The sequence below is a fragment of the Aptenodytes patagonicus genome, chromosome 12 (assembly GCF_965638725.1).
Source record: "Aptenodytes patagonicus chromosome 12, bAptPat1.pri.cur, whole genome shotgun sequence".
Lineage (NCBI taxonomy): Eukaryota > Metazoa > Chordata > Aves > Sphenisciformes > Spheniscidae > Aptenodytes > Aptenodytes patagonicus.
The window spans coordinates 5,457,273-5,473,499 of NC_134960.1; the positions used below are offsets into that span (position 1 = coordinate 5,457,273).

The 16,227-nt window shown below is 44.7% G+C and overlaps 1 protein-coding gene and 1 long non-coding RNA gene across 3 annotated transcripts; one reads left to right on the top strand and one right to left on the bottom strand.

The window, feature by feature from the left end:
• Nucleotides 1-416: 416 nt before the first annotated feature.
• LOC143166174 (uncharacterized) lies at nucleotides 417-1,143 on the bottom strand. The gene is made up of 2 exons (XR_012996374.1): nucleotides 905-1,143; nucleotides 417-660 (listed from the first exon to the last, which is right to left on the bottom strand). It is a non-coding gene; the product is annotated as an uncharacterized LOC143166174 (long non-coding RNA).
• Nucleotides 1,144-1,284: 141 nt separating this feature from the next.
• MYOT (myotilin) lies at nucleotides 1,285-16,010 on the top strand. 2 transcript variants are annotated; one of them, XM_076350332.1, is made up of 10 exons: nucleotides 1,285-1,490; nucleotides 3,166-3,765; nucleotides 5,919-6,069; nucleotides 8,523-8,624; nucleotides 10,797-10,846; nucleotides 11,506-11,638; nucleotides 12,776-12,983; nucleotides 14,088-14,253; nucleotides 14,773-14,906; nucleotides 15,421-16,010. In XM_076350332.1, exons 2-10 carry the CDS (start codon nucleotides 3,332-3,334, stop codon nucleotides 15,591-15,593), a joined length of 1,551 nt encoding a protein of 516 aa, XP_076206447.1. In that variant the 5' UTR covers nucleotides 1,285-1,490; nucleotides 3,166-3,331; the 3' UTR covers nucleotides 15,594-16,010. The 2 variants fall into 2 exon arrangements, with proteins under 2 accessions (XP_076206447.1, XP_076206448.1); XM_076350333.1 differs by lacking the exon at nucleotides 3,166-3,765 and having other exon boundaries at nucleotides 1,291-1,490.
• Nucleotides 16,011-16,227: the final 217 nt, after the last annotated feature.

Here is a 16,227-nt window from a genome sequence, read left to right on the forward strand (position 1 = left end):
CCTGCTATTGTAGATTTAGTTCACAAACGGTGGGCTGATGTTTAAATACAAACACTAAATGTGGATTAACTCTCGAAGATCGCTGTGCTGAAAGGCTCACCGGTACAGTGAAGGGAGAGAAGAGGCAACTGAAAGATCAGGCGCAGCCCGAGCTGCGGTACTTATCGGGCTGGGGGTTTTTTTTCAACAATGGCGTGTACGTTAGGCAAGAGTTGCCAAGGTATCATTAAGATACTTAAGACACTAAAACGTTAATTTAAGATGTAATTAAGCATTGAAGCCTTTGATTAAAGGGATACAAATCACCTAATCTGCCAGCAGGATCTGTCGGTGTTCTGGTGAAAACACCACAGTTGCATCTTTTAATCCAAGTAAATACCTGTAATAACACACACGAACAGCAAAACATCAAATCATATTTTACCACCAAGCATATTTTATTTGTGTTATCCAGTTTATGACTCTTCAGACACGTCCCCGAGCAATGCCGCTGCTCCCCATGAAGCTCCGCACTAGCGCGAAGGTGCGGGTAGCGCCGGGGGACGAGGGCACGGCGGCCGCGGCCGCGGGCGGAGGGCTCGGCCGGCTGCGCTGCTGGGTGCTTATTTGAACAACGTCGACGTCTGGCTTTCAAGTATCCGCTGCCTTTAAGTGCACAGCCTTAAAAGCAGTAACAGAGTGTTACCACGACGGAGGCAATTAGCTACAGCCAATTAGTAAATGAATCAAAAAAGGAATTTCGTTGAGATAACGAAGTGGGATGTGGGGACGTTTAAGCATGTTGCAGCAGTCCTTCCTCGCTGCTCCCTGGCGGCTGTTGTGGGCAAAAACCCCCTGCTTTTCTGTTCAACAGCTGTCGACTCCTTCAATTCTTCCCCTGCTCCCGCCGAACGCAGGCACGTACCCGGGAGCGGGGGAGGCGAGGGACAGCGCCGAGCCTCAGCCGCTTGAAGCTCGGGGTGGGGAGAGCCGGGGCCGGCAGCTCCCTGCCCGCCGCTACCCTCCGCAGCCTGGCCGGAGGCGGGCAGCGCTCTGCCCGGGGCCGGGGCCGGGGCCGGGGCCGGCTGGAGCAGCGGCTTCGGGAAACCGCGGAGCCCCGGCCGCCCGCAGGCAGCAGCGGCCGGGCCCGGCTGCCGGCGGGGTCAGCTCCTCCCGAGGGCCGGCCCGGCGGCGGGGCCGGGCGGCGGCGCAGGCAGGCTTCAGCGCCGCCCGCGGGGGTGATTCGCTGCCCGCGGGCACCTGCCCAAAACCCGGGCTCCGGGCCTTAAATGAAGCGTCCCCGCGGGGCCGGGGCTGGTGGGGACTCTTATTCTGACAGCGGTGCGGGCAGGAGGACAGGCAGGTCCCGCCGTGTCATCTGCTGGCAGCACGTTAGAGCCTCCGGTCTTATAACGCTACGCGGAGGGGCTACTATGACAGTCCGGGTCAGTGAATGACGGTCCCTTCCCAAAATACCGGTTAAAGCCCAGGTGACAACTTCTAGGCTGTAGGTAAGGTGCCGTGTTTGGTGTTTTTTTTTTTTTCCACGTCACTTTTTACTTCGAAGCCGGTTAGGGAGCTGGCGTGAGAAACCGCAGCGTGCTGGGTAACGCTGAGGTGGAAGCGCGCCTTGCAGGTGCGGTGGTGTCAAAGGCAACGTGGGAGGCATCGAAGGAAACAAAAATCGTTATTTTAAAAAGCAAAGTGTCTCTATTATTACTTACTCTTTTCGTCTTGTAAGGTCAAAAGTCTTTTCGGATTTATTTTATTTTTTTCACCCAAATCGAGGTGGAACGATTTGAGGAAAACAGAACTTATCCATTGCTGTGACAAGTGAACCTGTGCATACTTAAGAAGTGCAGTATTCTAGAAAACAAAGTAAATCTATTTCTCTACATAGCCTGTAGGTAAAATGAATGAATCTGTACACAGGCAATGATAGCAAAATGGTATAAAAACAAGTTTCAACGAGTTTTCTCCACCAGTAAATGAGAACATAGTGTGGACGTGCTCCAAAAATTTGAGCCAGCTTCAAATTCCAAGAGCATGCAAGGGGAAGGTTAGGGAATTTTTTACTAGAAAACCTCTGTTTACGTACAGTTAATTTACAACTGATATTGATAATTACCTTTAGGAAATGAAAGCTTTGAATCTTTAAAACAACAGCGATGTCTTCAGTTGATCTTCCCCCCACGGGAATTTATGACCTCGTGGAGCCCTTCTTCGGGCTCTCCGATGAGAGGAATACAATATACTGCGTATATATAGCAGCGAAACAGCTGATCTCGGTGCGGCAAGATTACAATTTTTTCCAGCACATGTAACTGTGTGGATTTATATTCTCATTTTTTATTAGTAGCTTTATGTTTATTTTGGGGGGTTATTTATTTATCCTGGAGCTGAAGTTGTTTGTCAGTTTTAACAAACTTGCTCAGTTTGCTCTAATTAAACTTTCCTCTTTTGTAAGTTGATGGAAAGCCCACGTTTAGACATCAAGGACCTGCAAAATAAATGCAGGGCCTTTGAGCAGCTCGGCTTGCCCTACTTTATCCTGCAGCTATGTCATTCGGCCAATTGTTAGCCCTAACAGCAAATCTCGGGAAATCACTTCAAACGGAGCAGCACAGTCCTTGGCATTCCAGTCCTAAATCTCAATTGGATATAAAGAGCTCTGAATTCAAAAAACATTAGAGAAGAAATCAGGATACTTGGTTTCAAAGGTTTAGTTTTAGGCTTAAAGAAAGTGGAACCTGTCTCATGCTTCCCTATGGTGTAAGGAATTTCTCGGCACAAATAGCCAATTCTCCGAGAAATAGTACATTTAGTATTTTGACTGGACCCAGAGGTCTTTCGTTAAGATGATATGTGGCAAACTACTTTGCTTAGCAGTAGTATCGACAGTATAGGCTTAAGGCAGGTGGTGGGTTGTCTCAATATTGTCTCAATAGCCGTGGTGAGCACTGCACCTGAGTCAGAGTGCGTGACTTGTTATTGGAATCCGAAGTGTTCATACAGTTCCAGAATAGTTCTCCTCAATCCTAAATCTCTTTATTTTAAGCTCAAGCTTTAACTGTCAGTTGCCTGAACTTCATACTCTTTGGATTGCTAATGACTGCTCACGACACAGCATTTTTGTGATTCAAATGGTGATGTACGATTTATTTTATCTGTATTGTCTTCCTTAAGGGAAAATCCACACCAAGAAAGCCTCTATTCTGCAAGGCAAGGGTTCCATTCTATCCAGGAGCCCAGCCAAGAAAGCTTTCGTGGCCTACCACCTAGTTTTTACCAGCCACCTATCCAAAGCCAATTATCACCAACAAAAATCCAGGACAGCCGTGAAACCTCTCCTATGAGTGTCCCTAATTTCCCATCCGTTTCCTCTATGTGCCAACCAACCATGTTTAACTACGAACGTCCAAAACACTTTATCCAGTCTAAGAAAGTGTGTCAAGGGCAACAGCAGCCTCCGGGACCCGCAGCTTCTACCGAGTCAAGCAGACAAATCAAACAGTCCTCCATCCTAATACAGCCTCGTAACCCAAGTGGGCAGAAATTCTCCTCCTCGTCATCACTGAGCTCTTCAATCACGCTCTCCTCGCCTTCCTGTAGTGCCCCTAAGGAATCCACATATCCTGTCACACCTGCATCTGCGCAGTCTCCTGCTAGCTCATCATCTGGGCAGCGGCTTATATCCATGCCTAACCAACCCCCCGCAGCATTCCTGTGCTCAGTGCTACCCTCGCAGCCCGACTATAGCCACACTCCTTCTCCTATGGAACCTCAGTAAGTATATACAGGCTTCTAACCTCCCCTTGCTTTCCTCTGGCCTGGCCTCTCCCGTGCTCTGACCATCCCAAATCCAGCCGTCTGGTGAAACACCAGCTCGGCCGAAGCCAATGGTACAACTCCCATTGACTTCTGATGTTCGAGGCAGGACTCTGCATGAATTGGGTTAGGAGGCTGAGTGCTTGCCCTTGGTGTCTGTGTGGGAGAGATGGGTATCCACCAGGAATTAAACTGCACAGAAGTCATGTCACGGGCTGCTGTGCAGGTTTTCTGGGGTAGGTTGAACAGTTTAGTTTGGTTTGATGGAAATCTCTTGTTTAAGGGTATCCAGAACAGAAGACGGACACCCATCTCAAATTAATTTCTCTCAACAAACGTGGCTTATGAATGGGGGGCAGGGAGGAAGGCAGTAATATTTCCCCATATAAACAACATAAAGATTCCTAGTAAGTCTCAGCAGTATTTTCAGGTTCCACATCGTGATGGGACTCTACACTCACCTGCAATACAGTTTTCATTAGTCATATGTGCTAACAAAAAGGCTGCCACTTGAAAATTTTACACCTTCAGACTAAAGACCAAATTCTTTCCTGAATATGTATTATATCATTTTGCCTTTGGGCTGCAATCCAAATATCTCCCAAGGTCAGCGAGATCTCAAAGGGAGCTGGGTCTTGCCTTCTCACCAACTTGTATTCCTGCCAATATTAGCTGAAGGTCCTGGGGAGGGAAAGTCAGTGTAGAATATGCAACAAACACTCAACCAAGGATATTAGAAAGGTGATAGGGGCAGGGGGTCCTGCTGGCTTGGATATAAATTCAGGTTTAAGTGTCAGTTTGTATTCAGGAAATCTGAATGTTTCTGGGGTTTTTTTTGAATCGCAGCACTGTGGGAAGCGGAAAGGTAAGACGGAGTGGGCTGGCTGGGGCACTCAGGAGTGTTTCTTAAAAGTACTGCAGGAGTCGGGGGGGGATTAGATATGCACCTGGAGTAACCGCTGGGTTTTGTGTATGTAGTGTGGCCTTGTTTGTTTTCATAGCAAAGGGCTTTGGTGCCTCACTATGCTTTTTGTATAAGCTGCTCTTAAATGCAACATCCTGTGAGTTGAGGAATTATTTTCCTAATCATCCTACAAATGAGCAAACGGGGACATGAGACATATTAATCTGTTGGGCAAATTATGAAAGTTCTTAACTTATAACTTGGGCAAGCTATTAAGTCCAAGCAGTGCTGGGAGTACGTACCAGAATTTTAACCCTTCTACCCTATTCTAATCAGCAGAACAAATTCCCAAGCGACAGCAAGAAGAGGATTTTGAATAGAAATAATTGCTGAACACAACTGCAGCATACAAGGCCCCGCTGCGTGTAATGAACCGGGTTAGATCCTGTCAGCACAGAGTGCTGTGACCTCTAGTAGGCCTTCACAACCCGTTTTGAGGGATGCTTCTCTTTTCCTAGCACCTTTCAGAAACAAGTCTACTATCTAACTCCAAGACTTGATTGTGTCTCTTGACTGTGGATTACAGGATCAGGCTATGTGGGGGGTTGCAGCAAGGGCTCCTAAAGACCCAGCCTAGCTTGGGGTAAGCTTGGCTATTGAACATCTGGACAGAAATGCTGTATGAAGTAACTTTCTGGGGCCAAGGAGAAGAGGACAACTAAGAAGCTATTTGTTCATACCTAATCAACTAGTTTGTGACCTTGCTGTGGATTTGCAGCACCCAGGGCCTTTTTAACAATTGAGATTGTACAGGAATGCAGTTTTTGAGGGAGAACTTGCTCCTGGACAAACTCGCATTGCTCAGTGGAGTTAGTGGTTCCCTCAAAACACTGCTAGCCTTACTGCACACACCCGAGTCAGGGCAGGGGCCACTGCAGGATGTGGGGATGCTGAACAGCGACCCACAGCAAACTGCTGTGAGTGTTGTGGGAGGACACTCAATGACTTGGCTAGACCATGATGCTTCCTCTTAAGTTTTTGATACTCAATTATGTCACCTAGCCTATCTCCCACATGCTTTACAGGTCCATTTGAACCACAGTCTCTAGGTAGCAGGTTCACGTTTTTGTGTGTATTCTATGAAGCTGTAGCAAACAGTCAAGCAGGCCTACAGGAATAACTTTGTTTTCTCTTCCTGCATGAGTAGTTACTCACAACCAATGTATAACAAACAAGCTAGCATCAACTCTATGCAGAAGACATCAGACCAAGAAATTCGAGGAACAAAAGAGGCCCTCATTCAGGACTTGGAAAAGAAACTCCGATGCAAAGACAACCTTCTGCAGAATGGCAACCAGGTAAGGGAAATCTGCTGATTAAAGAACCAGTTTGCTCTGACTCTTGGTAGTGCAAGCGGGGATGCAGAGACTAATTCTAGTGCCCCAGAGGCTGGAGCCTCCAAACTAAGCTGAAAGCAGAAGGAAACGCAGGAGCAACACTGCCCAAACACCTTTACTCAGAACCTCAACAGATCCCAGCAAGAGCTCTTTGAGCCATTTATGACCAGAATATTCTTTCAATGTGAGGTAGCTGATTTTTTCCATTAGAAATGTAAAAAAACATCTCTTCCAACAGTGACTCCATTTTTAATCACGGCTCAGGGCTGGTGTAAAAGGCGTGGTTCTGAAAGATTTACATCCAATCTCTTCGTTTCCAATACCCTCTTCACAGTTATTTTTGCTATTAGAATGCAAATAGCTGAGGTTCAGCTCAGCCCTGAGAAGGCCCTTCCCTCTAGAGGAGCACCATATGGCTAGTGCATGATGAAAGCTGGCCTGAATGTGTGGCAAGAGAGATGGTTGCTCTAAGTCTGTCTGTAGGCATCTACTGTGGCAACTGAATGTCTGCATCTCCTGTGACTTCAGTAAGGGATGCGCTGACTTCTGAAAGCCATCTGATGCAGCAAGATGGCTTTGACCTACTATTGCCTTTCCCTCTCATCCTACCTTCTTGGCCAGCACACAACACTCAAGCTGTCTTTGAATTTGTGCAATCAAATTAATAAGGCTAGGGTCAGGAGAAAGGTACACGTGAAGAGCCGTGGCACAAACTGGAACTCTCTGCTGGGGATCCTGCTGAGCATCACATCCACAGACAACTAGAAACCCAAGGAGAATCCCTCAGTTCTCCAGACACGGTTTCACCCTGGCTTTCAACGCTGGGGCTAATAAACCACCCCAAATCATTAGAAACTTGGAGAAGTACCAGTATTTGAAAGCTCATTGTAGAGACCATCACCGCATGTGGTAAACCTCTTTGATTTCTTTTTATATGAACAACAACAAATCAAAGAAATTACATGAGCTTTTATCATGAAGTCTGTCTCCTGTAAGAAGGTCTCTTAGTCTCAGTACCTACTTATTTATTCTGCAAAGGGACAAAATGCAGTCCCCTTTACCAAGAAATCCAAATCTGGAAGAAAAATTTGCTTACCAGTAGGGAAGCACATTACAGCAAGCTAGAGTGAGCAGGTCTCTAACGTGGGAACCTTCCTGCTGGCTGGAGGCAGACTAGTGTAAAAGCCCAGTGTTCCATCTTCTTTCCCCTGAAGCAGAAAGGAGTTTTTCCATTACCATCAGTGGGAACAGGTTTGTGTCATAGATATAATTTTAAATATTGAAGGAAAAAAAAATATATAGGTCAAATCTGACTTAATGTGTCCCGAACACGAATGTCCTATCTGCTGTAAGAAAACTTGCCATTGCAAGCCAGCTTTTCTTCCCATAGAAAGCCAGGCTAAAAATAAGGCTTATGCAATCACCAGTCTGTGTCCTCCTCCCCTTGTCCTCCAACAATGTCTGAACCAACTGGCCAATCTCAGCCACACTTGATACAGCTGTAATGACCTCAGGGATATTGAGCTCTCACAGGTTTTGCAAAAGGTCTCTCTCGCTCTCTTCTAAAGAAAAGTCCCACAGGCCTCCCCAAGCCCTCATCTACCCAGGAGTAGCCAAGTACATGTCCCGTACACAGTAGCAATTCAGTCAGAGCTTGTCCTCACAAAACCCAAATCCAAGGTAAACTTTGTGGGAAGCAAAGCGTCAGGTGTTCTGGTGCTCAGGGGACTAACGTACTCTTCTAAAGTAACCCAACTGACAGAACTTGAATTTAACTCTGCATATATTTATCCCCGTGTGCTGCATCCATATTGTAGGAACTTACTGTTACATGACTGAAACGCATTCTTGCCTCCTCTCAAGACAGCACACAGCATTTCGTAAGGCGGCTGTTGCGCTGGTATAAGCTTCCCTTGTGCTTTCAGGGGTACTGGTGCTCCTCTCTGGCTGTGTCTGCTTCTGGTGTGGCTCTTGCTTTTTTGGGAGTAGGGGACGCTAGCATCCATCATGCCTCTAGCTCCTGAAGTAAATCCACAGCTGAATGACTTGGGAAGTTTTCCCAGTGCTAACAGAAAGGTACCCTGGGACTTACTCTGGCTTCTGAGATAATGCCATCAGCTACCCATAAATAATCCCAGCAGAGAAAGAGGAGGAGTGGAAGGCCACAGATGGCATTAGAGAGGCTTTGATGAACAGGCAGTTTAATCTTTTATGCATTTCAGCGCTGTATATATTGAGGCTGACTTCAGTAGGCATCACGGACTGCAAACCCTCTGGAACAGACGTGGTGTTTCTATTCAGCCGCTGCTTTCATTGACAACACCCTAATTTGTAGCATATTAACGTGCTCTTATAAGCTGATCTGAAATAGTAAATGGACTTCTGACTATAATTCCTCTCCGCTCTGCTTTAAGCGATTAACTTATGAAGAAAGAATGGCTCGCAGGCTGCTCGGACCAGTAAATGCTGCATCTGTGTTGGAAGCACAAAGTGAAGACAACATGCAGAACGCACAGGTAAATGGGGACCTGTCTCTAGAACAATGATTTCCTGGTGACTGTGTTGTGACCTGCTTGTACCTGAATAGGGCGGAGAGTTGAGGTTTTCTTGGTACCACTACGGAAGGGAAGGGAAGGGAAGGGAAGGGAAGGGAAGGGAAGGGAAGGGAAGGGAAGGGAAGGGAAGGGAAGGGAAGGGAAGGGAAGGGAAGGGAAGGGAAGGGAAGGGAAGGGAAGGGAAGGGAAGGGAAGGGAAGGGGACAGCTCTCACTGGCAGAACTCTGTATAGTAGGGATTTGGGGTTTTTTTGGGGGGCATGGTGGCAGATGGGGGGAAATTTAAGCACCATCCCCTTGCTGGGCCTGATCTGTAGGAATGACCTCTCCAGGGAGGAATTACAACAGCTGCTGCACAGCACATTACACCCTGCCTGTGACAGGCAGGGAGCAGCACAGCGAGGGATACAGGTACCCACTCTCTAAGAGCCCGAGTTCAGACTTGGCCAGGACAGCAAGATTTACACCTGTCACTGTTTGGAATAAGTGACATTGACTACAAGAGGTCAGGGCCTTGGGGTGGGATCGGTTGGGTTTTAGCTCTTCCAGGGGCCTGCAATCATTAAGAGAAGGCAAGGCAGTTATTTTAGCAGCCCACATGCTGATAGACGAGAATCTATTACTACTGGCATTTTCAAAAGCATTTTAGTTGGAGACTTGCATCATTCATTGGTTATTCAGGCCAGTTAAAAGCTCTCTTTGGCACTTCTGTGATCAAAGTTAGTTGAAATGTCTGTGATGTGGCACTGGGTACCTGTGCAGCCAAAGAAAACATCCCTCCTGCCGCACGCACACAGGGAGGCAGCAGGCTGGCATACACCTTCCAAAGTGCAGTTAGCAAAACTCTTCAATGAAAAAGAGACACTTAAGATCACAGCAAGGGAGGAATATAGAATTTGAACTATTTCTCCCTAACAATCACCTGACAACAGGAGGCAAGAAGGGAATATTATGGATTTCAGCGAGCAAGGGAAACCTCATTTTTTGCAGAGAACAAGGAAACATTCAGTCAAAACATGATGACTGACTTTTCAGGGTGTGTCAAATGCTGCATAAAAAGGAGCATTGGAAGGAGAGATTGGCTTATGTTTGGAAGATCTTATTCCCATTGTTCAGTCTTATTTTTAAATATTGTAGTCACTGATTCATTCAGCCTCCTGATTCCTCAGGAACTTAACTACACAGTCAGTCCATATAATAAACCATTAGAATTATCATCAGCAACTTCATCACTACAGCATCATTTCACAAGACAAGTAATAATTGTACAGAACTTGTGTAAATGAGCAGATACAAGCAATTGCCTTTGGACTCAGCATTGAGCTTAGTCAGCAAAACCCTTACTCATGTGATGCTCCCCCTGAACTGAAGACTGCTTCTGTGCTTGAAGTTTAAACCCAGGCTTAAACATTCCACAGGACTGGGCTACAGAACACAGAACCAAGCATGGCGATGGCTCAACGCAAACACGCCAGAAATTTCCATGCAGTTTCCTCTATCTGACTCCATTGCTAAAATGAGTCACTGGTAATAAAATCTGCTTGTATTTTCCAAACATCCAAGTTCCTAGCAGGAATCAATCCTGGGTACTTTAGCAGATTTACTCATGTGATTGTGGAGTTGTCTGCAAGCTTAGTTGGTGCTGTGATCTAGAAAGAAAAATATTTTCCAGCTCAGCATGTGTTCATTGCTATTGGTACCATATTTAAGTGGGCACAATACAGTGTTCTTGCCAGCGATTCCACTGCTATTCCTGCTATAGGGAAGGACACTCCGTACTTAGCTCTCATTTTAGATACTGCCAGTAGTACTACTCCCCTCTAACAAAGGTTATTGGCTGGCCAAAAATCTTGCATGCCAAACAAAACTGCTGCACCTACCACCTGTGCAGAGTGATGAGAAGTTGTCCCATTCTATTAATGGTACTTGTTACTGTCATGGCAAAGCCTAGGGTGAAAACAGAGTGTATTAGCTCCTGATGCAAGTTTCTTTATCTCTTGTCCCAATGACTTCTGAAGTATTCAGTTTGCTTTTAAGCAGCAGTCAGGATACTAACTTAAAATGGCTTCTCGTTCAGTTTATAGATAAAACTTTCTCTCTGAGTTAACTCACCTCTCCTCTTCCTCTTTCCAAGCACCAGAATGCAGAAAACATCAGGCTGCAGGTTCCTACAACACATGTAAGGTAATGTCGTGGTTTAACCCCAGTCAGCAACTAAGCACCACACAGCCACTAGCTCACCCTCCCCTACCCCAGTGGGATGGGGGCGAGAATCAGAAGAGCATAAATTTGTGCTGCGCTACTCTTCAAGACCTTATTTTAAATGTTTCTAGACCATGGTAGTTTTACTTCGCTACTTATCACTTTTTCTGAAGTAGTAATTACGAAATTCATTTACTCCTTTTCAACTAAAACTCTACCATTTGTGGATGGTTGATGATGCCTATGATCTTAATCCAGTCAATTCTAAAGGTTTAAAGACTCCACGTACCTAGGGCAAATACGCTTCGTATTCTAGAAGCTATAACTCTAGTCAAAGCAAGGTTCGACGATGTAAATGATGAAACATAGCATGATGAAACACAGCCTACGTTGCTTTTGTGAATTCTTTTGGATATTAGGCTAAAGATGAAGGTTTCATATGTTATGCTTCTGTCTTGAATTGAACAACTTGAGCAAGATAAGTGGTTGATCAAACCTCGTGCCTTACAGCTGAAAAACAAACCAGAACTGTAGTGTTGGATTCCTAAATGTGTTGAGGGACTCCAGCTGCAATTGGTGCTTCAATGTCATTTGTGCTATGGTAACTTTTACACAATTAACTGTTTCTGTCCACTTTTTAGGAGCAGACCGTCCTCAAGAGGAGATGAGCGTGGACATGACTCCATCCAGGAAAAGTTTTTTCAGCCACGTTTTACGCAAGTGCCTGAAGACATAATTATTGAGGAGGGGCGATTCTGCAGGCTCGACTTCAAAGTAATACCAGCCTTTCACTTTCAGTCCTATTAGCTCTGTGGGGTGTGTGGCATGAAGAGAGGTCTCTGAGCCGCAGTGTCTTTGCACTTAAATAAGCCAGAGCACTAACGGCAGACGGTGCAGGGTCTCTCCAGGCAATGTAAACAAGAAATAGGAGATAGGTAAATGTTTCAGCACTTTCCCTTGGAAAATGTAAGTGGAATTAACTGAATAAGAATATGGTTAAAGCTAAATAGTGGTAAATATGGACCGCCACAGAAGACCTTCTAGACCTCATTGGGAAGAATGAATGTTAAGGCCCTGCTGAAAGAAGGCATTTAGGGACGTGACCTTGTGCTTTGCACTGAGACTCCACTGACTTCAGTGAACACATGCTGGACACATGTCCAGCAAGGCCTGTTTAGGACTAGCCCGACTTTAATGAGTCTTCTCTGAGGTAACTGTGCCCTTGCTGGAGCAGACAATCTGGCAAGGAAATGCCCTAATTACAAACAAACAAAATGCCAGAACGGCCTGAAGCTGCATGGCAATTGTACCAACCCTAGGGTAAGAAAAAACCTAGGTCTTCTGCACATGCAACTTTACTGCAAAGGCTGTTTGCTGATTGTGGTTTGGCTTGGTTTTTCCTAATCATTTCCAATCCATTTTTCTTAAGTCAACTCTTGCCAGACTTTGGCATAACCTTTAGCCATTTTGCTGCAAATTGCTTAACTTCTGAATGTCATGGACAACCTGGAGCATGTCTGCAGGACAGTTTATTACATACATTATCAAAACAGTATGGATGTCAGCACTGCTGACAGTGCTAGCTGTGGGATTAAAAGGCTGAGTTCCCCCCCTCCATGAACCCACAATGAGTATCTTTGGCCTAATCCAAACTACCTCACAGGATGGGAACAACAGGGGTTTGCAGGAACAGCATCCACTGTCTTGTAGCTAAACCTCGTCTCTCCATGGCACCTCATGAGCCTTTCTCTCTGTGCAGCTCCACATTAATATTCAAAACTAGGCAAGACTGTAAAATTTTTCAGTAGGATCATGATTTGATCTTCTATTGGCATCAAGCTCCCTATAGCATTGAAGGGCTTTTGTCATCTTAAAGCTGTTTAACTTTCACTGCTTTCCTCTCCTTCACAGGTTAGCGGGCTGCCGACTCCAGATGTGATGTGGTATCAGAATGGAAGGATGGTTCATCAAGATCAGTTCCATAAAATGATAGTGTCAGAAAAGGGATTCCACTCATTTATTTTTGAAGCAGTCAAATCATCTGATGCAGGGACATATGAATGTGTGGCTGTCAACCGTGCAGGAGAAGCGTCTTTCGCAGTAAAAGTGGAAGTAATTGGTAAGACTGAGAGCACTGATAATTATCTGGTCACACATGGAAAGTCTCAGTAATCTAATGCCTTCTTCTGTGTGTTTGGGACATAAAACAATTAAGAAGCAGAGGTAGATCTCCAGATATTCAGGCTCAAAGTATAACAAACACCTTACCTTTTCCAAGACTGTTTTAATACATACATCTGAGATGACATATTTCTTCAAAGCACTTCTAGTGGGATATTTAGATGTAGTGGGATGTCCAGAATTTGGGAGTTATTAATCTCCCAAAATTGATAATATATGTTGATTGACTCTCCTCCTAAAGTGGATTGTGTCTACTACACCCTTATGCTCATGGGAATTGCCTGCAGGCTAAGGAGTTGGGTTGAAGAGTATCTTACGTTTTACTGAATCTTTAGGTTGTGAAATAATCGACTAAAAGAACATTTTGATTCCAATAAGTTAGCCCCCATGGTAGCGTTATGTATTGGATGCTGTGTTACTTATTATTTGAGGCTGTGTTGCTTGAAGTCCCTATTCCCTATTCTCTGGACTCTCTAGACCATAACCAGAGCCCCTGGGTTCTATTGTATATGGGATGAGTTATTTGACAACCTGGCAAGGTAGACATCTAGCTGGCCAACTTGGCAACAAAACCTACTTTTAAGGTGTCCTGAAGTGAAATGCCTTCATTATAATACTAAAAAACACACCCACAGGTCAAGAAGACCCTTGCCCAGGTGAAGACCCTTCCCCCACGCAAGCATAGTAACAGAAGAGAATGACATAACCTATATTATAATTATATGTAAATCACTAACCAGTCATTGTAACTGGGAGTGTACTACCTTATAATTTTTGTGTATAAATGTAACGGTGATCTAGCCATAGGTGTGCTTGATTTGTGGAATTCCACCTTGCACCCGGTGCCGTAATAAAGAATGCCTGCTTTCTAAAACTCCAAAATGGAGTCTTAGAGAGTTCATCATCTGCCGACTTACGGTAACAGTTGCAGTAAGGAACATGTGCCCTCCTGAATTTAGCATTCTGAAATCTTAAAGAACAAGCCTGGTATTAGCATTCAATACTTACAGTAACTCGTTCTTATCTTTCCTCTTTAATTTAGCAAAAGAACATCACACACCTCCAACTTTCATCTTCAAGCCACAAAGCAAAAAGGTTTTTGAAGGAGATACGGCCAGACTTGAATGCCAGATCTCTGCTATCCCAACACCCCGGATTTACTGGAAAAGAAACAACGAAATGGTACAATATAATACAGACCGAATAAGGTATCCTACTAATGAGTTGGCCATTGGTGTGTTAGAAAACAATAACTTTGTTAAGTCAAATTTGAATTGGCTGGTTTCTAAAAGCAGCAAGCTGGAAAGCTAGATCTGCCCCTCGTTTATGGCACATGGTGAACAGGCCCATGTGCTGGACAGGCACGATGCTCCAAGTCTTTTTTTAAGGGCACGGAGAGAAAATTGTGACCAGATGCCACTCTGAATTCTAGCAGCAGAGAAGGCCCACAGAGAAGCATGCCTTTAGGACTGAAACATGCAATGCATTCATCATGCTCTGAGGCTGTGGGGCTACAGAAGGGCCTTGATGCCACATGAATGGTATCATGTGAATTGCTGGTGGCTCACAACACAAATGCGGTGTTTATGTCTAAATAGTTTGCAGTGCCCTGCAAGAATTGTTCTAGGGCTTTCTCAGCTCCTCAGCATGTAAACTGACTCTCTGATTTCAATGTCTTCACTCCTTCCACCTCCAAGCACTTACACATAAACACCTTCATTTTTCAGCTTGTTACATGACAATACTGGAAGGATTTGCCTCCTGATTCATAATGCAAACAAGAAAGATGCTGGTTGGTATACCGTATCTGCTGTCAACGGAGCAGGTGTGGCTACATGCCATGCCAGGCTGGAAGTTGCAAGTAAGTACCACATCACAGTGCCACAACCACAACGGAAACTGCCACTGGCACTTATATTCAGAACAGACCCCCAAGATTAAATCACAGAATCATTTAGGTTGGAAAAGACCTTTAAGATCATCAAGTCCAACCGCAAACCGAACACTGCCATTAATCTAATAAAGCTTGGACTGCTGGCAGGATTTCTTTCCCAAGATACTGAAACTAGACAGAAAGTAACTACCTCAGGAAAAATTCATATTTGTTTAATGCCCAGACACTACGTGATGTGTCCTTTGCATATTGTACGCATCTGCTATCTGCGCTGTTTAAAGACTACAACTCGATTGATACCAAGAAGGAAGGTGAATATAGTCCCTTCCATAAATCTCTGGTGTCTGAGATATGGACTTGTCTGTCAAATTCTTCCTAAGGGGTTCCTTGTTTATGTGGCAGATAAAAAGTAATTGGGTTGCTCTACCATGGGTGTTTCCACAGTCTAAGACACTTAAAGAGGCTTTTTTCTCTCTTCCAGCACATGCAATCAAGCCAGTTCCAGCCGCCAAGCAGTTACGGGTTCGACCAACTTTTAGCAAGTATTTGGCACTTAATGGAAGAGGACTGGATGTGAAACAAGCTTTCTCACCAGAAGGAGAGTTTCAGCGTTTGGCTGAGCAGTCTGGACTGTATGAAAGCGATGAACTTTAACTGGAAATGAAGAGGAAAACCCACACCTATAAGAGACAATTACAACATAGATGCAGTTAACTGGTGATTGCTCTAATTAGCAAAATACCTATCTACATATTTTTACTTTGACTCTTGCACATTCAGCTGTTCCCATTTTACCATGTTAGATTTTATTTATATGGGTTGGTGAATATAACCATTTACTGAGAATTGTATTTTAACTATAAAGCCTAAGAAAGCAGGCTAATTAGTTTTTACAAGTGTGGGTGGGTTTAGTTCCACCTGTGCTTGGTTACATGCTGAAGTAGATTGGTTTGTACTGCTTCTCTAATATCACTTTTGATGATAATATCAGAAGTCTGTACTGTCTGAATACTAAAACTAAATAGACTAGAGTGTTTTTATGAGAATAAATTAGAGGCAAATAAAATCCAACATTGACTGTGACTCTTCCTTGATCTGTTAAAACCAGCTACAGATGTCAGGCATCAGCTGCAGCCTGGCAAAGATGGATCCTTACCCCACTAAGTCTGCCACTGCTCCCCTCCCTTTCCTGCTCTCCCCATTACTTGTCTCCTGATAGCTATCAACTATTTAGTATAAACTAGGTACTGACACTCCCTTAACACTAAAACACGTCAGTGAATATTTT

Excerpts from the sequence above, each read along its gene's own strand:
- MYOT (XM_076350332.1), top strand. The coding sequence starts at position 3,332 with ATGAGTGTCCCTAATTTCCCATCCGTTTCCTCTATGTGCCAACCAACC. Across the intron at positions 8,625-10,796 it reads ACAACATGCAGAACGCACAG|CACCAGAATGCAGAAAACAT; the intron begins GTAAATGGGGAC and ends CCTCTTTCCAAG. Across the intron at positions 14,254-14,772 it reads TATAATACAGACCGAATAAG|CTTGTTACATGACAATACTG; the intron begins GTATCCTACTAA and ends TTCATTTTTCAG.